This window comes from Vipera berus (assembly GCF_964194415.1).
Source record: "Vipera berus genome assembly, chromosome: 6".
Classification (NCBI taxonomy): Eukaryota; Metazoa; Chordata; class Lepidosauria; order Squamata; family Viperidae; genus Vipera; species Vipera berus.
This window is the reverse complement of record NC_138208.1, coordinates 2,835,903-2,858,581: the sequence shown is the minus strand read 5'-3', so window position 1 is coordinate 2,858,581 and position 22,679 is coordinate 2,835,903. Positions and strand designations below refer to the sequence as shown.

At 45.2% G+C, this 22,679-nt stretch overlaps 1 protein-coding gene and 1 long non-coding RNA gene across 5 annotated transcripts in view; both read left to right on the top strand.

The window, feature by feature from the left end:
- LOC308670122 overlaps positions 1–22,679 on the top strand; it is a 236,326-nt gene that overhangs the window by 188,812 nt on the left and 24,835 nt on the right. The gene's annotated exons all lie outside the window — the stretch shown is intronic.
- The window catches only part of CRACR2A (calcium release activated channel regulator 2A), a 45,196-nt gene that overhangs the window by 1,747 nt on the left and 20,770 nt on the right, over positions 1–22,679 (top strand). Inside the window, exons 2-13 of one of the 4 annotated variants that reach the window (XM_081331536.1) lie at positions 625–837; positions 1,320–1,358; positions 3,699–4,072; positions 6,156–6,267; positions 9,013–9,172; positions 10,204–10,350; positions 11,522–11,612; positions 13,953–14,048; positions 16,573–16,760; positions 18,573–18,644; positions 21,167–21,215; positions 21,748–21,833. In XM_081331536.1, coding sequence (XP_081187662.1) covers positions 3,896–4,072; positions 6,156–6,267; positions 9,013–9,172; positions 10,204–10,350; positions 11,522–11,612; positions 13,953–14,048; positions 16,573–16,760; positions 18,573–18,644; positions 21,167–21,215; positions 21,748–21,833 — 1,178 coding nt within the window. In that variant the 5' untranslated portion in view covers positions 625–837; positions 1,320–1,358; positions 3,699–3,895. The remainder of the gene's footprint in view (positions 1–624; positions 838–1,319; positions 1,359–3,698; positions 4,073–6,155; positions 6,268–9,012; positions 9,173–10,203; positions 10,351–11,521; positions 11,613–13,952; positions 14,049–16,572; positions 16,761–18,572; positions 18,645–21,166; positions 21,216–21,747; positions 21,834–22,679) is intronic. The other 3 variants (XM_081331535.1, XM_081331537.1, XM_081331534.1) reach the window with 3 other exon arrangements.

The following is a 22,679-nucleotide window of genomic DNA, read 5'->3' as shown; positions in this document are numbered from 1 at the left end:
CAATCACTGCGAGCACAGAGAACTAGGGTTTAAAAAGAAATGGATGTTAGACAAGAGACCTGAGCCCAGGCTTAGTCAAGAGGCACCTTTTATTCTTGAGGTGCGCCTAGATGAGCTGGTTGTGTCCAGTGTAACAAAGAGAAAGACTGGGGGACGAGACGATAGCAGTCTTCCAAAATTTGAGGGTCTGTCACAGAGAAGGTGGGGAATCAACCTATTCTCCAAAGCACCTTGAGGGCAGGACAAACTTAGCGAATGCACCTGCCCCCCTCCTATTCTCCTCACAACAACAACCCTGTAAGGTGAGCTGGGCTGAGAGAGAGAGAGAGAGAGAAGGGGTGGGTGGGGGCGGGGGGGGAGCGGCCCAAGGTCACCCGGCAGGCTTTCATAGCTAAGGCAGGACTTGAACTCACAGCCTCCTGCTTTCCAGCCCGCTGCCTTAACCACTAGACCAAACTGGCTGAAATTTACATTATATCAGGGCTAGATTTGAGAAGCCCCATTTCTAGATTCTTCTCAAAGGCCGTACACCCAGAATTTTCTAAGACCTCGGCCCACATAATCTCTGGCTTAGCGAACGATGTGCAAAAGTCCCGATCGGTGTGTTGTTTTTTTCCCCCCTAGCGAACACAGAGAAGCTTGACACACTTGAAATGACTGTTACGTTTCCTGTGGTTAAATTTCATCACCACCCCTGTTAGGCTCCACTGCGACAAGCGGAGGCAAAATTTCTAAACGCTACGCTAGATCTACAGTATTTCCTGTAAAATGTTGACGGGGGAAGGCACGGCTGCGCCCTCCTAACGCCGAACGTTGTGCTGCGTTCATTCTCCTAAGGTAAAGACGTGACAAACTTAGTTTAATGGAGGCAACCCTTTGTAAATTGCATTGGTGGTGCCTTTGTGGTCCTTCTCAACCTGATTAACTTCTTCCCTCCAAGAGAAATACGGAGGCTTTCAGCACATTTATTTCAGATCTTTTAAGAATCTAACAGGGGTGTGCTTCAGCCCAATAGCTGGATACACACCCAGAGGGATAAGCCTGTTCCTATTTCTATTTGAGATGTTGCTCAGCAAATTCAGGGCCCAAGCTGGGGCTTCAGAGATAGCTCTCCCCAGATTGCTGGGGGCTTGTCAGTGGCTTTTAGCCGGTTACCTGGAACAAAAGCAGATTCAGGGGAAAACATTAAACTTGGCCCGAGAAAACTAGGTCTTTAGGGGGAGATACAAAGCGTGCCAGGTTTCTTCCAGTTGCAATCCTTTAAAATCTGTTTTTTCATAGTGCACGTGGGGTGAGGAAGGTAACTTTTTTTTTTAAAGAAATGGTACACCGTTGTGATGTGTGGAAGGCGTGCTAAGGTCAAGTATTGGTGGAGTCTCCAGCTTTGTTCTCCCCTGGCTTTGAAAACAAGGTCCTTTGTGGAACAAACCAAGGCTCTAGGCTTGTTTCGCTTGCTAAAGGGATGGCACAGAGGTCATGTGATTGAACGCTGCCAATCTATTAAATCAAAAGTCCCCAACCTTTTGGGACACCAGGGACCGCTTCCGTGGAGAAAGGTTTTTTTTCCCCAGGGACTGGAGAAGGCGTGTTTTTCTGTGCTGCCTGCATCCCACACATAGGGTTTTGCTGGTTTGTGTGGACTGGTGGCTGGCATGCCACGGCCCGGTACCGGTCCACGGACTGGGAGTTGGGGGCCCCTGCTCTCAACGATTGCCTTGCCAGAGGTAGCACTGTTTAGCAGAGGAACAGAATTGGAAGATGACCTTGGAGGTCATCTAGTCCAACCCCCTGCTCAGGCAGGAGACCCTATAGTATACCATTTCAGACAAATGTTTGTCCCGTCTCTTCTTAAAAACTTCCCATGTTGGAGCATTCTGGAGGCAGGTTGTTCCACTGGTTAATTGTTCCTAACTGTCAGGAAGTTTCTCCTGAGTTCCAGGTTGCTTCTCTCCTTGGTTAGTTTCCATCCGTTGCTTCTTGTCCTGCCTTCAGGCGCTTTGGAGAAGAGCTTGACTCCCTCTTCTTTGGGGCAGCCCCTGAGATACTGGAACACGGCTATCACGTTCCCCCCCGGTCCTTCTCTTCATTAAACTAGACATACCCAATTCCAGCAACCGTTCCTTGTATGTTTTAGCTTCCAGTCTCCTAATCATCTTTGTTGCTCTGCTTTGCTCTGTTCTCTGTTGTATAAAGAGCAAGAAAGGACTGGAGATGAACAGAACTTTTTGATGTAAGAGCTATTAAATCATGGAATCGGTTGGCCAGAACAATGATGGCATCACATGATTTTTTTCCCCCCAATGGGGGCTGGATGGCTACATTGCATTTAGAAAAAAATAGGCAATAAACTTTGGTTATTTGTTTTCATGTGGCTTTTATTTTTATTTTTTATTTTATAAACATTCTGAGGTGATGCGATGTAACAATTCTGTTGCTGCTAGCTGGGATAATGCAACATACCATTATTTTTTTTAGCCATTCTAAAAATGTTTATTGTGGCAAAATAACTAGAAACATCCCTCGTTCAATCAATGATATTTAGAAATTTATGGAAAATAGCTTTGGCAGAAAAACAAACAAACCCCAGCTTCCTTGCAAACTGTAGAACAACTGTTTTAATTAAGGAATGTTTTATACAAATCTGGTTTCCAGTTTTTAAGGGCATCAGCAAATTAGTTCCTAACAGATTATCCTCATTTATTGAACTATTGCTGAGCTATGGATTTCCCCAACAATCTTCTGCTAAGCCCAATCTTCTACTAAGCCTATTAAGCTTTGCTAGCTTCCTTATTGGCAGAAAAACAGCAAAGAATTCATTTTTGGTTGACGTGAGGTAACTGATGGTACGATGGCATGATGTAACTTGCACCGGAAGGCAGGATAAGGAACAACGGATGGAAACTCATCACGGAGAGAAGCAACCAGGAATTAAGGAGAAACTTCCTGACAGTGAGGACAATTAACCAGTGGAACCACCTGCCTCCAGAAGTTGTGAATGCTCCAACACTGGAGGTTTTTAAGAAGAGACTGGACAGCCCTTTGTCTGAAATGGTGTAGGGTTTCGTGATTGAAATGCTTGTTTTGCAATTTTGCTTTGGGATACTCCGTCTCCCATACTCTTGTCTGGAGCACGTCTGGATTCTCCTCGGGAACTTAACGCTTAACTTCCTTGTGTGTAGCGTGCATCGTGAGCAGCAGTTAGTTTCGTGGTGACTGACACAGTGACAACAGAGACATTCTATGTTGTTCTGTTCTGTTTAGGCGAATGGAAGATTGCTTTTCTTTTAACACAGTGGGGCTGCAAGCATCAAATACGAAATAAGCCTCATTGACTCGTGAGGATCTCAGCCTGTGCCTCACAAAAGTAATAATGTCTGCCTCCAGAAGTGGCGGATGCTCCAACACTGGAAGTCTTTAAGAAGAGACTGGACAGCCATTTGTCTGAAATGGTGTAGGGTTTCCCTGCCTGAGCAGGGGGTTGGACTAGATGACCTCCAAGGTCCCTTTCAGCTCTATTCTGATTGATCGGTTGATTGAATTTCCAGTCTAATGCTCTATATCCCCAAGTAGGTTTTGGGCGGGTTTGGTGAATAACACATTCTGGAGATCCAGCACCTCCTTGTAAAATAAATAAAATAACGACGTTAACTCATCTAGCTTCACCACAATGTCAAACATGCTGTATGTTTACCTTTTAGGCAGTCCTTTGCTACTTCAGCAGCTATTTATAGGAGCGATTGCCCAAAAAGAAAAAAGGAAAGAAAAAAAAAAGAATTATCACGAAGAACCTCAAGGCAAGACGCTTTTTGCGCCCTCTGCTCTTTTGGCCGTGTCCAGCTTTCGTGGGCTGCCTTTTAAGACTAATGAAACGGCAACTTCGTGAAAAGCTGTGAGGATGGACAGATGGCAGAAAAAAGGTGTTGGTGATCCTCAGCGACAGGAAGATCCAGAAAGCAGCGGCAAAGCGGAAGATGACTCGGGAACCCAGCTGGAGGTCTTCGCCAAAGCGCACGAATTCTTCCAGATCTGCGATACGGAAGGGAAGGGGTTTGTCGCTCGCCACGACATGCAGGTAAATTGCAAAAAAGGCGGATGTCTAAGTAATTCATTCGTTTTTCAAGGAACCATTTATTTGTCCTGATTGAAGTCACAGCTGGGAGCCGGCAAGAATGAATAGCACTTTTATTCTCACAGCATCATCATCATCATCATCATCATCATCATCATTATTATTACTACTACTACTACTACTATTTGCAATCATGTCCAGTTCTTGGAGATTGCCTGGAGATGTCCCTGCAGTTTACTTGGCAATTTTTTCCAAAAGTGCTTTGCCGTTGCCTCCTTCCTAGGGTTGAGAGACAGTGACTGGCCCAGGGTCACGCAGCTGGCTTTGTGCCTAAGGTGGGACTAGACCTCCCGGGCTCCCAGTTCCTAGCCTGATGCCGCCTTCACCGCTACACTGAACTGGCTCTACCGCTTTATTGCTCAGCTGTAAATGTGTTCCAACGCAAATAGTTGAAAGAGAGATAACACACAGGATGAAGGATGTCAATCTGGAAGAAAGTCCCTTGTGAGTGTTGGCTTGTGTATTGTAGCAGAGAATCTCAGTGAGTTGGTCTATAGTGAGGGATGAGTGGGGAATTTTAGAGTCGTTAGACCTGCATTAAAAGGTCCTGGGACAATGTTGCTCGTGGGAATTAATCCAAGATTAGAAGCCAGTGATCTGTTCATATGGTAAGGAGTCAGAAGATCTAGGAATATGGAAGGGAACTGGATCAGGAAGCAGAAAGGTTGTTTACAAGAAGGGGACACTCCAGCCATGAATAATAATAATAATAATAATAATAATAATAATAATAATAATAATAATAATAATAATAATAATAATAATAATATGATGATGATGATGATGATGATGATGATACCTAGGATGCTGGCAGCAACCCGTGTCAACCATTAGTACCAGTCAATTTGAGTGTTCAGTTGACTGAGGTTCATGTTTTATGAATAAAAGTGTTATAATAATAATAGTTGGAAAGGACTTTGGAGGTCATCTAGTCCAACCCCCTGCTCAGGCAGGGAAACCCTACACCATTTCAGACAAATGGCTGTCCAGTCTCTTCTTAAAGACTTCCAGTGTTGGAGCATCCGCCACTTCTGGAGGCAGACATTATTACTTTTGTGAGGCACCGGCTGAAATCCTCACGAGTCAATGAGGCTTATTTCGTATTTGATGCTTGCAGCCCCACTGTGTTAAAAGAAAAGCAATCTTCCATTCGCCTAAACAGAACAGAACAACCTAGAATGTCTCTGTTGTCACTGTGTCACTCACCACGAAACTAAATGCTGCCCACGGTGCACGCTACACACAAGTAGAAAAAAAACCCCACAAATAAGAACATACGTTATATCCACACATCCTTCACATTTCTCTTCACCATCGCGCTGCTGCCTCTGATATTGCACTTCAACGTCGCGCTATACTCCGGTATTTAACATGGTTACAGCTCTAGGGATAAAAGCGATTTTTCAGCCTGTTAGCCGTGGTTTTTATTACCCTGTACCGTCTGCCAGATGGGTCATCGTTTAAACGATTGGTCTTTTTTCTTCTTCAAGATCTTTTGAAAATGAACCTTTCAATTTACACGCAACGTCAGCGTAACTGAGGAAAACATTTGTCATTTTTTTTTTATTAAAGAGTTTTACAAAAAAAGATTTTACAATACATCCCCAAAACCCACCCACCCCAAACCAGCCCCCTTCCCCCCCCCACTTCCCAGAGCTAAATACAGGGTTATAGTTATAATAATCATATTCTAACTAAAGATTATCCATAATATAAAATTAACCAAATTCATGATTTTTTTTTATTTTATTTTTTTTTTATTTTATTTCCATTTATATCCCGCCCTTCTCCGAAGACTCAGGGCGGCTTACAAGCTTAGCAGTAGCCTTCATTCTATGTATATGCCTGCTTATTAGGGCTTTCACACACACCCCCAAGCGGCATTATTACAAAGTCAGCTTATTGCCCCCAACAATCTGGGTCCTCATGTGCTTTAACTCCCCTTTAACATAGATACATACAAAGTACTAACACTAAAATTAATAACAATATACCTCTAACATCTACTAAACATTTGTCGTTTTAGAGGCTCTACGGGGAGTCACCTCTGGCCCCGGAAGAGCTGGAGAATGTATTTGACACTCTGGATGCAGATGGCAACGGCTCCCTTACTCTGGAAGAGTTCACCAGCGGATTCAGTGAGTTCTCGGCCCGCGTAGCCCTTCAGAAGTAATTTGGCTTGCTGTCAATTCCTTTTCTGGTGGTCCTTTTATGTATCCGTCTATGCCCGTGGTGGTGAACCTATGGCACGCGTGCCACAGGTGGCACGCAGAGCCCTCTCTGTGGGCACGCATGTCGTCACCCCAGCCCTAGGCCTTCAGCTGAGTTTCATAAAACCTTTTCGCTTTAGGCCTCCGCCACCCTGTGCAAAAGAAAAAAAAAGGTTCAATCAATCAATCAATTTCAACTTTTCGCGGGAAAAAAAAAAGATCTCGCCAAGTTGGAATCGATGGATTGAAGTTTCTAGTCCCACCCAGTCTGCCGTTACCACCGCAGCCACGCCCACCCCATGGGCCACGCCCACCCCATGGGTCACGCCCACCCGGCACCCGACGATACATAAGTGGGTTTTGGGTTGGAGTTTGGGCACTCGGTCTCCAAAAGGTTCGCCATCGCTGGTCTATACCGTTTGATTTCTCATCTCTTAACAGCATCGCCTGATCCAGAGAAAAGCCAACGGGATCCTTTAATTGGGACATTCCCTCCTTTGGGTTGCTCCTCTGATTAATTGTCCTCACTGCCAGGAAATTTCTCTTGGCTTCTAGCTTGCTTCTCTCTTTTAACAGGTTTCCACCCATTGCTTCTTGTCCTGCCCTCTGGGGCTTTGGGAAATAAGTTGACCGCCCCCCCCCCTCCCTTCTTCACTATGACAACTCCTCAAGCACAGGAAGGCAGCCATCATGTCCCCCCCCCCTCCATCCTCCTCTTGAGTAGGCTAGTCCTCTCCGTCCTTCGTCATAACGATCCTCTCTGTTTACTTTCTACGTTGAACACTCGTGCTGGATTCAGTTCCTTCCTATATCCTGGATGACTAATCCCACAGCCTGGTTTGGGAAGGCTTAGATTTCTTTCTTTCTTTCTTGTCCCCACAGCCGGTTGCTTTTCACAGAAGAAGAACCCAAAGGGCAAAAAGTATTCAGCCAACTCCTCCTTTGCTAGTCAACCTCAAGGCGAGATGCCCACCCTAGTAGTAGATTCTTCGTCTGCAGCTCAATCGCGGGCATCTTGGGTGATTTAATGGAGACCGAAAGGGCGATGGGTGATTTGATGGAGACTTTAATAGAGCTTCTGTTGCTAGTGGTGCTCCATTAAAAATGTTCAACGTGTGAGATGCTGCTAGCTAGACCATTTCCTGGACCCTGTTATCCATTTGTCATCCTAGGGTATATTGAAAACCTACGTCCTTCTGCTCTTTTGGAAAGGATGACAGCAGTGGCCAAAATTGTGGAAGCCTTTTGGGGAAAAGTGTGCAGTAGAAATGCCACCTTTGGATAAGTTTCCACCCGTTTTTCTTCTCATTTCTTTATAACCGTAGCCTCGTTCACTTAATAATAATACTATTTTACATCGCTTTCTGGGCAAGCAGTCGACCCTTTGCGCCGTTACTTTAATTTTATTGCGTTTCACAAGTTCACTAAATGAAAGAACGCACAAAAAAGCCCAACCGACTTGATAGCGACCACATAACACACTGACAAGCGTCCTCCTCTCGGCTTCCAATACACGACATCAATAACCGGATCCTACTGTGATCTGATTGGCTCATTGCCCAAACAAGATGACACCCGATTGGCTCTCTAAACACTCGTGCTCATTGGCTACGATCGGATGAAAGAAAGCTACCTGATCTCAACCTGAGCAAGTTGTGCTTCCTTTTTATTTATTTATTTTATTTTTTATTTTAATTCCATTTATATCCCGCCCTTCTCCGAAGACTCAGGGCGGCTTACAAGTTTAGCAGTAGCCTTTTTCTGGTTATTTGGTTGTAACTTTTCATAGAATGGAGTACAGATAATTGAACAAACTTGGTTGCATTACGTTCTTGATTAAATTATCTTTCCATTGATTTATAATTTTATGGTACTGCTCCCCCCCCCCCAAAAAAAAATTGGTGTTATTAGGTACCAAACCTCAAAAGTACACTTTTCCCAAGAGATTTCCACAATTTGGGCCACTACTGTATATTGAAACCTAAGTCTTTCTGCTCTTTTGGAAATAATTAATACATAGGTAGTTCTTGACTTACGACCACAGGGGAGCTCAAATTTCCATTGCTGAGTGAGACAGTTGTTAAATCAGCTTTGCCCCATTTTACAGGTACTCCTCAACTTACCTCCACAACTGAGCTGCCCCCAATTTTATGTTGGTTCAGTGAGAAATTTCTGAAGCGAGTGGTGTCCCATTCTACGACTTTTCTCGCCACATTGGTTAAGTGAATCACGGGAGTTGTTAAATTAGTAACCCGGTCGTTAAGCGAATCCGGATTCCCGCGTTGACTTTGCTTGTCAGAAGGTCGCAAAAGGGGGATCACGTGACCGTGGGGGGGAATGCTGCAACGGTTGTAAACGTGAAAAACAGTCGTAAGTCGCTTTCAGAGCGGTCGTAAAACGAACTGTTTGAAAGTCGAGGATTATCTGGAAAGCGTTTTAATGGATGTCGTAGAATTTTGACGCTCTTTTGTCGCAATCTTTGACAGAAAAATGACATGCTTTTTTTTTCTTCCGGATTACAGAAGCTAATTTAACAGGATTGATTTCTCGTGCTATGACAACTAGTTGTGTTTTTGTTGTTGTTGTTGTTGTTTTCATTTATTGCAAACACCTCGAGGACCAACCTGTTTTGTAAAATCTTTTTTTTTAAAAAACAAAAACAAAAACCTGCAGGCCAGTTCTTGTCCAGGAGAGAAGAATCTTTAGCCGAGGCCCGTAAAACTGGAAACAGCTTTTGTCCAAAATCGAAGGGGAGCGTCGCGGAAGGAGATGAGGCAGAAGAGCAGTTTTCAAATCTTATGGAACGGCTTGGAGCCGAGAATATCTTGGAGGAGTAAGTCTTGCCCCTGAAACAGCGGAGAGCCTGGGAGAAAGGGTCAGGGGTTTGAATGCTCCGTAATATAAGGGTTGGAAATATATATATATATATATATATATATATATATATGTGTGTGTGTGTGTGTGTGTGTGTGTGTAAATTTTTTGGATTGCTAACAAAGAATTAAAGGGAGACTGATATAGCTATTTCAAACTTATTTGTTCTCATCAGTCAGCCACACCCTTCTGAGATTCGAACCTGGGCTGATTGCACATTAGGCAATTGTTCTAACCCTTCGAATCTCAGAAGGGTGTGGCTGACTGATGAGAACAACTAAGTTTGAAATAGCTATATCAGTCTCCCTTTAATTCTTTGTTAGCAATCCAAAAAATTAACACAAATATGAGCTGTCACTGTGTGACTACAGCCTGTTGATGGCCTTGGGTTAGGCTGAAACAGGTAATAAGATTTGCCCCGTGTTTAACAAACGCTTAACACACACACACACACACACACACACACACACACACACACACACACACACACATATATATATATATATGTGTGTGTGTGTGTGTGTGTGTGTGTGTTAGGGACGCGGTGGCTCAGTGGGTTAGGACGCTGAGCTTGTCGATCAGAAGGTCCGCGGTTTGGTGGGTCGAATCCCGAGTGCCGCGTAACAGAGTGAGCGCCTGTTACTCGTCCCAGCTTCTGCCAACCTAGCAGTTCGAAAGGACGTAAAAATGCAAGTAGAAAAATAGGGACCATTCCGGTGGGAAGGTAACAGCGTTCCGTGCGCCTTTGGCGTCTAGTCATGCCGGCCACATGACCACGGAGACGTCCTCGGACAAGCGCCGGCTCTTCGGCTTTGAAACGGAGATGAGCACCGGCCCCTAGAGTCGGAAACGACTAGGACGCGTGTGCGGGGGAACCTTTATATATATATATGTGTGTGTGTGTTTGTTTATGTGTGTGTGTGTGTATTTATATATATATACTTTCCTTTCCTTTCCTTTCCTTTTTTCCTTTTTTGTCTTTTTCTCCAGTGAAAATGATGTAAAAAAACTCTGGCTTCACTTGAAGAAACACGAGCCTCATCTGCTTTCCAATTTTGAAGAATTCTTGACGAAAATCTTCTCTCAGCTCCAGGAAGCTGATAATCAAAAGAACACCCTGGAGTGTTTCTTGCAAAAGTAAGTGCTTCTTTTATGATGGATTCTGGGGAGGGGGGGGGGTTTACCTTAATGTATTTTTCTTTCATCGGGATTCTTTCCGAGCAGAAGCATCCCCACGAACGGGTAATGCATGTTGAAAGCTACCTCGGCAGGTGTGACGGGACCCACCTGAGGTTTTTTTTTTCTTTTTGCCCTGTGAGTATAATATCCATCCCATTAGCTGCTCGTCGAATCCGCCTCAAGGGTGTACAGGTAGTCCTTGATTTACGGCCAAAATTGAGCCCAAAATTTCTGTCGCTAGCCTAAGCGGGACAGTTATTCAGCGAACTTTGCCCCGTCTTACGACCTTTCTTGCCGCCGTTGTTAAGTAAATAACTTCAGTTGTTAAGTCAGTCACGCGGCTGTTAAGTGAAACTGGCTTCCCACATTGGCTTTGCTTGCCAGAAGGTCGCCCAAAGGAATTACGTGACCCCTGGGGGGGGCACGCTGTGACCGTCATAAATAGGAGCTGGTTGCCAAGCATCTGAATTTTGATCACGTGACCCAGGGGATGCGGCAGGGGTCGTAAGTGTGAAAAACGGTCACAAGTCACCTGGAGCAGTGGGTTAATGCCTCCTTAAGTAACACCAGCTGCCTGCAATTAGTGCAGGTTCGCATCCCACCAGGCTCAAGGTTGACTCAGCCTTCCATCCTTCCGAGGTAGGTAAAATGAGGACCCAGATTGTTGGGGGCAATAAGCTGACTTTGTAATAATGCCGCTTGGGGTGTGTGTGTGAAAGCCCTAATAAGCAGGCATATACATAGAATGAAGGCTACTGCTAAGCTTGTAAGCCGCCCTGAGTCTTCGGAGAAGGGCGGGATATAAATGGGATTAAAAAAAAAAGTAAATCACATGACCATGGGGATGCCATGCCGCAACGGTCGTAAAGTGTGACCAACGGTCGTAAGGTCACTTTTTTTGGTGCTTTGTCACTTGGAACGGACACTAAGCAAGCTGTTGTAAGTCGAGGACTGCCCGTCCTGAAATGTTGCTGAGCGTGACTTGTACATTTATCTGGGAGCTTTGCCTGTCTGTCCAACCGTGACTTTCTCTCGGAAGGAAGTTTACGTGGCTTCTTGTCTCTCCAGCTTTCTTGCTGGTGTTCCGACCCAGATGTAATTTCTTGTGCTTTTAAAAATCCCCTATCAGCAAAATGTCCGCCTACGACGACGAACTCCAGCGGCTGTACGAAGAAATGGAGCAGCAGATCAAAACCGAGAAAGAAAAAGTCTTGTTGGAGGCAAGTATCGGTTTAATACGGGCGTTCGAAGGGCAGATGGATGTACGCAAAATCTGACTGTGGAGTCATTCTCGCACTGTGACGGTAAAATGAACGATGGCACCAAACATTGGTTTGAATTAAAATGCGGCCATCGTTCCTCTCTGTCTGTCAAACCCTGACCCTCTACCCTTTCAGACAAGTAGCTGTCCAACTCTCTTCTTAAAGACCTCCAGCGACGGAGCACCCAACCTCTGGTGGCAAGCCGTTCCACTGGTTGATTGTTCTCACCGTTAGGAAAGTTCTCCTTAGTTCTAGGTCAGTGGTGGCGAACCTAGGGCACGGGTGCCAGAGGCGGCGCTCAGAGCCCTCCCTGTGGGCACCCGCCCCATGCCTCGGAAGTGGCAACTGTCCCTCTTCAACCAGCCACCCCCCCTCCCCACGAGTGACATTGAGGTGACCACACCCATCTTGGCCACACCCACCCAATCTTCCATGACCACCACACCCACACCCACCCAGTGGGCCACACCCACCTGGCACCCAGCGAGAAATAATAAGTGGGTTTTGGGTTGCCGTTTGGGCCCTCGGTCTCTAAAACAGGGGTGTCAAACTCAACTTCATTGAGGGCTGCACCAGCATTGCGGTTGCCCTCAGGGGGCCGGGTGGGTGTGGCCTGGGTGGGTGTGGCCTACTGGGTGGGCATGGCTAGAGTGCGTATGGCCTACTGGGTGGGCGTGGCCAGCTGTACATCGTTCGCATCCAGGGTGCCTATGGGGGCCTGGGCAGGAGTGGGACAGATCTGGGGGTCTCTGGCAGAAGGAGGGTCTCTGGGCCAGGGCCAAGGCATTGGGGGCCGTTTCCTCACTGTTTCCAGGATGGCTTCGCGGGCCGCATGAAACCACTTCACGGGCCGGATCCGGCCCCCGGGCCTTGTGTTTGACATGTCTGCTCTAAGAGGTTCGCCATCACTGTTCTAGGTTGCTTCTCTCCTTTGATGAGTTTCCACCCATTGCTAAATGTCTCCGGAGGTTCTCCAGCCTCCAGGTCCTGGTTGTCCCCCAAATGCCTTTTTTTACGAGGCAACTGGACCTCCTTGTTTTTCTCTAAAGACATTTCGCTCCTCACCCAAGAAGCTTCTTCAGAGCTGAAGGAACTTCTCGGATGAGAAATGTTTCCAAAGAAAAACAAGAAAGTCCAGTCGCCTCATTAATAAAAAAAGCATCTTTGGGATTTCCATCCGTTGCTTCTTGTCCTGCCTTCCGGGGCCTTGGAGAATAGGTCGAGCCCCCCTCTTCTCTGTGACAGCCCCTCAAACTTTGGAAGACTCCAAAGATACCGTGTCACCCCTCGTCCTTCTCCTCATTAGACTAGACCAGGGGTCTTTGTTAGGCATATGGTGATAGCCTACAATGTTGGGTTGAAAATATATTAACCATGATGTTGTGTCTTTAAGACGTTAATTGGCCAATGGGTGTGTAAGTGTTCTCATGGCCATAAGAGGGAGCTAGGAACGTAGCTTCTTTCTCTCTAAATTCTCTGCTCTCTCTACTATTGCTGTTTTGCTGTACTGTTGGTTTACTACTGTGATAAACCTGCACAACTGTGTTTTGACCTCTGGACCGGTAAGAAGACTTTGTATTTGGAATACTCCTTGGACTGTTACTATTTTGTATGACCTGGACTGTTTATTTTTGACCGTGCATTTTTGTTTTTACACCACCTCAAAAGTAAAACACTTTCTGCTTTTACAACTCAGTGTACTCTTGTGGTTACTGTGTGACTCTTACTGCTCTCAGTACCCTTCCTTGTCTGTGCAACTCCTTGGTAGCACAAGGAGACCTCTGCATATTAGTTCTTAACAGTCTTCAAACCTGGCCCTTTTGTGACTTGTGGACTTCAACTCCAGCGTGCTTGGCTGAGGAATTCTGGGAGATGAAGTCCACAAGTCATAAAAGGGCCACGTTTGAAGACCCCTGCTTGTGGACTTCAACTCCCAGAATTCCTCAGCCAGCATGACTGGCTGAAGAATTCTGGGACTTGAAGTCCACAAGTCATAAAAGGGCCACGTTTGAAGACCCCTGGACTAGACACACCTAGCTCCCTCCATTGTGTAGCTTAGCCTCTGGATCTCTTATCATCTCTTTTTTAACTTGTTCAAAACCCGCCTGAAAGCTCTTTGCGTGTACGTGTGCGTGTCTGTGTGTGCATATGTGTGTTTGGCGTGTGTGATTTCCCCCCCCTATGGATGCGTTGCAAAACAACAACAATCTGCCACTGTTTTGTTCTCACAATTGGTTGTTTCTCCATTGCTTTTCACTCAGATCCCCCTGCTCTTTTTATTATTCTCCAATTTTGCAGGGCGCTGAGCGGTTCCAGTCCCGACACCAGGAACTGGAGGAAAAACTGGTCGAAAAGGAGGAGGAATTGGAGCAACTGTCTCAGAAGCAGAAAACAGTAGGTGAAAATAATAATAATAATAGTAATAACAACAATAACAACAACAACAACAATAATAATAAAAAGTTGGAAGGGACCTTGGAGGTCTTGGATACACCAGACTTGGATACATGGAAGTAAATAGAATAACAGAATAAAACAGTTGGAAGAGTCCTTGGAGGTCATCTAGTCCAACCCCCTGATCAGGCAGGAGAACCTATACCATTTCAGACAAATGGTTGTCCAGTCTCTTTTTAAAAACTTCCAGTGTTGGAGCAGCCACAACTTCTGGAGGCAGGTTGTTCCACTGGTTGATTGTCCTCACTGTCAGGAAGTTTCTCCTTAGTTCTAGGTTGCTTCTCTCCTTGGTTAATTTCCATCTGTGGCTTCTTGTCCTGCCTTCAGGCGCTTTGGGGAATAGCTTGACTGCCTCTTCTTTGGGGCAGCTCCTGAGAGATTGGAAGACTGCTATCGTGTCCCCCCTCCCCCCTTCATTAAACTAGACATCCCCAATTCCAGCAACCCTTCCTTATATGTTTTAGCCTCCAGTCCCCTGATCCTCTTTGTTGCTCTTCTCTGCACTCTTTCTAGAGTCTCAACGTCTTTTTTACATCGTGGTGACCAAAACTGGATGCAGTTATTCCAAGTGTGGCTTTACCAAGGCCTTGTAAAGCGGTAGTAACCCTTCAAAAATTATGGAGTTATAACAGCAGAAAAAATTGATGCAAGCTTAGCCATACGGTGGCAGTGTGCTGCATCATTTTAGCTGCGCTGGTAAGAAAGTCACTTGAACCACTGAAGTGCCAACTTGGTCCTGCTTGCATAGATGTTTCTCGACTTGTCACAGTTCATTTAGCGACTCTTCCAAGTTACGACGGCGCTGGGAAAAGTAACTGGTGATCCCTTTTCACCCTTACGCCCGTCGCAGCATCCCCGTGATCATGTGATCAGAATTCAGCCTCTTGGCAACTGACACGTATTTATGGCGCAAGCAGCATCCTGGGACCCCCGTTTGGTGACCTGCCAAGCAAAGCCAGTGGGGGGAAGCCAGATTCACTTAACAACCGTCTCGCTAACTTAACAACGGCAGGGATCCACTTTAAACAGCTGTGGCAGGAGAGGTCGTAAAACGGGGCAAAAATTCACTTAACCCTCCGCCTCACTTTAGCCACAGCAACTTTGCGCGCAGTTGTGGTCGTGATGCAAAAGACACCCGTATTTGGTGATGGTTTGCTGGATTTCCGAAACACCCTCCTGGACGGAGGTCTCAAAAACACAAAAGAGTTTTATTTCTTTCTGCTTCATCTGATGGGTAAGAAACAGGGACCTTGAAAGCCACACCACACTACACGGCCGACAGGACTTCCGACACAAATCCTTTCGGCAAAAGATCCACCCCTGTGTTAAAACTTCAGACTGCGCCGCCCCGCCCTCTGCTTATTTTTCAAGCCCCACGTAGGGAATTTAACTTCTTGAGCTGGCTGGCCAGTTGATTTGTATCACGTAAATATCAGGCTGAGCTCTGCGGAGGTGACTCAACTGAGCTCTTGCTTGGAAGCTGTAAATAATCCCCAATGTTTCTTATCAGGGTTTGAAGGCTCAAGTGTAGGTAAATTCACATGACCTCAAAAATAACACATTGGCTGTTCTTATAGGATTTACGAGCCATTCCTGCTGCCTCTCTTGTAACGTGTTTGTTGAGGGCTATGTTAGTTTTATTTGCGCTCTGTCAAAAAAAAGGAAAAAAAAGCCAGTTCCAGCCATTTAGCTGCCTTATTACACTGTTGTCATGGTAATACTAGTTTGAGCCTAGGTAATAAGATAATTTTAATTTTGCAAAGAAGAAAGAAAAAAAAGGCATTTTCTTTTATTTGGAAGGGTTAATTATTTATTTAGTGCAAGCGGTTCTGTAACTGAACGTAAATGAGGACCCAGATTGTTGGGGGCAATTAAGCTGACTTTGTAATAATGCCGCTTGGGTGTGTGTGTGTGAAAGCCCTAATAAGCAGGCATATACATAGAATGAAGGCTACTGCTAAGCTTGTAAGCCGCCCTGAGTCTTCGGAGAAGGGCGGGATATAAATGGAATTAAAATAAAAAAAATGGATTCCAACAGCCAGCATATACACTGCATGGAGATATGAAACTTTCAAGCACAGATAAAATACAGACGGTCCTCCATTTATAACCACAGCTGAGCCCACAATTTATGTTGCTAAGTGGGAAATTTATTTAGTGAGTTTCCCCCCATTTTATGACTTTCCTTGCCACATTTTTTTTTTAGATTGATTTGACTTTGGGGCATCTGGAGGTCTTCGCTAAATGTTTATATGTAGACTTTTTTTCCCCCTTAAAAACGTATGCACTTGCATGACAGTTATCCTTCTGTTTTTCTTTTTTTTTCCTGTTATTGTTTTAAAAACAATAAGAATAAATTTTAAAAACTCCCCTTTGGAGGCACTTTATGGACTTGCGATGAATAAAAAAATCCATTCAGCTGGGTTTTTTTTTAAAAAAAATTATGATTCTTCTTTTTATACAGTTGGACAAACAATGCAAAGAGCTACGGAATGTTAGGTGTGACACTACAACAGAAAATACCAAATTGAGGGTTACTAACCAAGAGCTTCTGAATTCACTGGAAAGAACCTCGGAGGAGTTAATTATTGCTCAACAGCAGCTGCAAATACTTCAGGATGAAGCTAAAAAACTGCAGGAAGAGAAGGAAATGTGAGTAATTCTAGAAAAGGGGAATTAAGATAGGCAGAATGATTTTATAAAAGGATGGATACTTTATTACACAAATTAAAAACACGAATAAAATAGTAATAATTATAATAATTTAATAATAATAATTTAATTTATTCTACTGGGGCCCTTAATTTAATTTCTTTTTAACTTTTGTCTTATTGTATTTTATTGTTGTTAGCCTCCCTGAGTCCTTCGGGAGATAGGGCGGCATATAAGTCCTAATGTAATAATAATAATAATAATAATAATAATAATAATAATAATAATAATAATAATAATAATAATAATAATAATAATAATAATAATAATAACAACAACAACAACAACAACGACAACGACAACGACAACAATAACAACAGCAGCACTATTGCATATACTCCCAATGGTTATTGGCACACAGGATGCCATACCAAAGAATTTGGATGGCACTTAGAAAATCTGTGCATTGACAGAATTTTCATTAGACAAACGCAAAAAAAAACCAACCCCACACTGCATGGATCCACATATACAGTATACTACGCCAATAGATTACACATAAGTGGTTCTCAACCTGTGTGGTCCACAGATCCCTGGAGACCTGCAATGTTGTCACAGGGGATCTGTGAAAGCTTGATGCAGACTAATGGTTTAAATCTTGAGTTGCCTGTGTGGTCTGTGGCCGTGGTTCGTGGCCACAAAAGGTATTTAAAGGGGCCCTTTTATCATTTATGGTGGACTTGTGACAAAGCAAAGAAATATTGCAGCTGGATTCCCATCTTAACACGGAAGATAAAAGATAAAACCAGAATCTTTCCTTTCGGGTTTAATGGGGGAAAACGTGGGGAAAAAAATCGAGACTTTGATGTTAGATATGTTGATGGCAGCAGGATTACTTAATGGATCAGATAAATTGATTCCCACCGTGGATGAATGGCTGCAAACGGTGACGATGTTTTTCTTGCTATGCAACCAGCCCGTTGCCATTTCAATTCTTTGACTCTTGTCGATGGCATTGTATGTTTTCATTTGTTCTCCGATCCACGCGCCGGTCTTTCTATCTTGTCTTGTGATGCCGAGCATGTATCTTTGCACCGTTCGTAGCTTTTGTGTCGATTGTGATATTAGTGTCCATCTTTCACTGGCATCTGTTAGAATAGGCAGCGTACACTGATCAAAAGGGCCCTTTTTCCCCTGGCTTTCAAGAGCGTTGTCTTTTTGTGCCAAGCAGGCTTCTCATTTGTTTTTTAGTTTCATGGGATTTTTAGTAAACGAAAAACTTGAAGAGACTATTTTTTATTATCAGAGAAGAGATTCAAACCACACTTATTACGAGCAGCGTTAATTTTACTATATCACAACCGATTCTTTCATTAGGTTATGATTTGGATCATCTGAGAGAGAGAATAACAATAAGCTGGACAGTCCGTGGACAAACATTCGGCAAAGACATGGAGTAAAATGGCTGGTTTTGCTTAGTTAAAATTGAGGGTCTCCAGAGCTTCATTTAACTAATGCTGCCTCTGTAAAATTGTGGGTTTCCCGCACCACTATTGAAATGAAAGTTTAACAATGTTCCTACACTGGATCATTGCTTTACTTTTATTGCGTCTCCAGAGCATTTTTCTATTCAGATTTAGATTAAACATAGCCATTAACAATAAATAAACCGGAGTAATTAGGAAATTGCTCCGTTTCTGTAGTTACTAGTGCAATACTTACAAGAGAGAGTAAATCACAGCTCTATTAGTATTTTGTCTGAGCAGGCCGAAATGGGTTTTTACATAACGTATGTTTTGTTCTCTTCTCCAGTGAGGTTTGGCGAGTGACAGAAATATTAGAGAGGGAGAAATTGGCACTTCTTAAACAGTTGGATTTTTTGAGGTAAGAAGGTTTCCAAAACAAGTTGTGTGTGTGTGTGTTTGTGTGGAGGTCATCTTCCTTTTTGATGAATTTATTCTTTACTGCGGCGTTGTATAAGAAAGACACAGCCGTTTGTTTAAATAAAACCAGGTCAGGGATTGAATCCACGTACATATTTTCCCAGTAAAATTGTAAAGCATTTATTATAAAATCTAGGTCGGGTCGTTCCAAATGGGCCAACAAGACAGGGAGGCCACCGGTGCTTCCACTAAGGACAAAAATGAAGTCGCACCTCCCAGTCACGAGCCTGTTCTTTCGAAAGGCACCAGATCATCTCAAGAGCTGGCAAATGGTTCATCCCGGCCCCAGATTGCCCCTTTGTTGTATCCATTAATTTTGAGAAACAACAGTCCAGAAAGTTCACGAGCGACAGGACCAGGTGCCGGTTGGTGTAGGTCAGGGGGAAGGGATGGCAGAACCAGGGGTGGCGTTAAAAGAGGGATCGGCCTAGAATCCCTACGTAGTCGCAAACGGACTAAATCCAGCCTCCCTTGAATTCCATGGACCTTTGCCTAACTGTAAGCAGGCGCCAAGAGTTAATTGAGAAGGTTCCCCGTGCACAGGCCTTTTAGCAATAAATCGGTTTAATTGGAGCTTCCCGCGTGGACCTGGTCTTTCACACCTGACTTTCTGGGGGAGGAAAAGGAACTTCTTGTCTCCTTCCTCCACTGCGGGACCAGAGCAGCTGGTAGCAGAATCAAGCTGGAGGCTCTGTCACTTTGGATTCTAGAACTGGGGTCCCCAACCCCCCGGGTTCGTGGACCGGTTAGCGGGCCGCAGCATGCTGGCAACCGGTCCGCACAGACGAGCAAGGCCCCATCCGTGGGAGGCAGGCAGCACACAAAACCACGCGCTCTCCGGTCCGCGGAATAACCTCTCTCCACGGAAGCGGTGGTCCCTGGTGCCCCCAAAGGTTGGGGGGCCTCTGTGCTAGGAGGACTATATTTGCAGGAGCACTTCGGGAACCGGATGGAACGTGGAGAGGAAACCAAGCTGTTTTCTCACCGATTTTCTTCACAGTTTAATTTGCATAAGGGTAATTCATTTTTTCTTTTCCTTTGCTGCGCCTCATTTGTGTCGATTCAACTGCACGCCTAGGAGTTTTCAGCGTCTCCTCCTGCTTGGCTCCATCCTTATTAATTGGTCCCTCTGTAATTGAGCAGAAGAAGAAACCTGTCAAATTCCGGTATTCAGAAGCTATCTTTTGAAAATGGCATCCCAGAATTGCCTCCCTGCAAAATAAAATAGGAATAAGTTAGACCATTTCTCCAGGATAAATACCCTGCCCCCAAACCGGAAACGTTTTCTGGTAAATGGGCAATCTTGGAAGATACCCTTTAATTTTGGTGTTTTCTTTCCTTCCTTCCTTCCTTCCTTCCTTCCTTCCTTCCTTCCTTCCTTCCTTCCTTCCTTCCTTCCTTCCTCCCTCCCTCCCTCCCTCCCTCCCTCCCTCCCTTTCTTCCTAATATTCCCATTGTTTTCCTTCCTTTTTTCCTTCCTTCCTTCCTTCCTTCCTTCCTTCCTTCCTCCCTCCCTCCCTCCCTCCCTCCCTCCCTTTCTTCCTAATATTCCCATTGTTTTCCTTCCTTCCTTCCTTCCTTCCTTCCTTCCTTCCTTCCTTCCTTCCTTCCTTCCTTCCTTCCTTCCTTCCTTCTTCCCTCCCTCTCTCCCTCCTCCCTCCCTATTCTTGTCCTTCCCTTCCTTCCTTCCTTCCTTCCTTCCTTCCTTCCTCCCTCCCTCCCTCCCTCCCTCCCTCCCTCCCTCCCTCCCTTTTTCCCCAATATTCCCATTGTTTTCCTTCCTTCCTTCCTTTTTCTCTCCCTCTGTCCCTCCCTCATTCCTTTCTTCCCAACTGTCATTCTCATTGTTTTCCTTCTTTCCTCCCTCCCTCCCTTTCTTCCTAACTGTCATTCCCATCTTCCTTCCTTCCTTCCTTCCTTCCTTCCTTCCTTCCTTCCTTCCTTCCCTTTCTCTCTTCCCCTCCCTTCTCCTCCCTCCCTCCCTCCCTCCCTTCCTTCCTTCCTCCCTCCCTCCCTCCCTTCCCTTTCTCTTCCCCTCCCTTCCCCTCCCTCCCTCCCTCCCTTCCTTCCTTCCTTCCTTCCTTCCTTCCTTCCTTCCTTCCTTCCTTCCTTCCTTCCTTCTTCTCTCCCTCCCTCCCTCCCTCCCTCCCTCATTCCTTTCTTCCTAACTGTCATTCTTATTGTTTTCCTTCTTTCCTCCCTCCTTCCCTTTCTCCCTGTCATTCCCATCTTCCTTCCTTCCTTCCTTCCTTCCTTCCTTCCTTCCTTCCTTCCTTCCTTCCTTCCTTCTTCTCTCCCTCCCTCCCTCCCTCCCTCCCTCATTCCTTTCTTCCTAACTGTCATTCTTATTGTTTTCCTTCTTTCCTCCCTCCCTCCCTTTCTCCCTGTCATTCCCACCTTCCTTCCTTCCTTCCTTCCTTCCTTCCTTCCTTCCTTCCTTCCTTCCTTCCTTCCTCATTATAGGGAAAGGAACAAACATCTGAGTGATCAACGTGACGTGTGCCTTCATCAGGTATGTTGGTAGCTTTTTGGATAAAAAGGATTTTTTACACGAGGACCTTAGACAAAAACGGCCTCTGTAGCTTCCCATTTAAAACTTTACCTCCCACCCCGTTTAGACCAGGCGGGCTCCGTGCTAGGCGGTGGAATTTGGGAGTCTTAATCTGGGCAGGAAATACCTCCCAGCAGCCATTATTATGAACGATGCTTGGGTGGTGAAGCTCCAGTTCTGTGGTAAGGGAATTGAAGGCCCTTTGTTCGACCTTCTGACAATCAGAGTGCAAAGGCGGAAGCCGCATTCACTTAACAGCCGTGTCACTGACTTAGCCACTGCCGTGATTCACTTAACAACCGTAGGCAAAGAAGCTCATAAAACGAGGACAAACTCACTGAACAAATGTCTCACTTAGCAACAGACATTTTGGGGCGTAAGTCGAGGACAACCTGGTAGAAACAAGCCTTATCTATATCGTTTGGACATTCCGGCCTGGCTTCTACTGTTTTATTAAGTAGACCCTGACACTTTAAAACAATTATTTCCACAGAAATCTGGCTACGAGGCACCTGTCAGTCGGAAGCAAAGGTCAGGCTCCATTATTGGCAAATATTTGGAAAAAGGTTCACTGAAGAGGTAAGCCATCCATTGTGTCTTCGGCACATTATTTTTGTTTTCCAGATAACTTACAGAATTGGACAGCATATCCAATCCAAATATTTATTTCCTGTGTTCGGTATATTCCGAATCTCCAGTCATATCTGTTCTGTCCCAGCCTACGTGGGTCCTGGTTACGCTCACAAGCAGAAACCCCTCTTCCACGAAACAGGCAGGAACCTTAGGGAAAAACCAAAACCCCTTTTATTATTCACAGACCTGAGTCAAGGTCCAAGGCAAACAAACACAGTCCACAGAAACTCGATCCTCAACACAAACGGCTGCCTTCGGCAACCAGCAGCTCCCACACCTTCCCTTTTATTATTCAGCCCAGGCGTGGCTTCCTAACACCTTCTCCTTTGCCTTTGCAGCCGCCCCATTGCATTCCTCTGTCCTACTCGCTTCTCTTTCCTGCGCATTTGTGCATCCGGGATACTTCCCAGCTGTTCTTTATCACTGTCCAACTCAGGCTCCCAGTACAGCTGTGGCTCAGCCTGAGTACGTGTAGAGGGGCCAGGCTCCTTGTCCGACTGTGAGTCTTGAAGCTCCTCAAAGCCGTCCTCTGACTCTCATGTCACTCCAGGCCCCCTCCTCCTCCTCCTCCTCTGATTCCTCAGACTCAGCTGCCGGATCCGCTGGCTGGCGAGGAATCACAACAGTATCTTGGATATCAATCTTCTTTAGCCATGACTGAGAATTTATTTGGGAACCAAAACACTCCTTCTCTGAAAGATTGTTTTGTAGGGGGTAGATATTGGTGCCTTTATTGGAAGTTGAGGGTCCCAGAGTCCAAGCCCTTTTGTATCGACAGACCTCGACTTACAA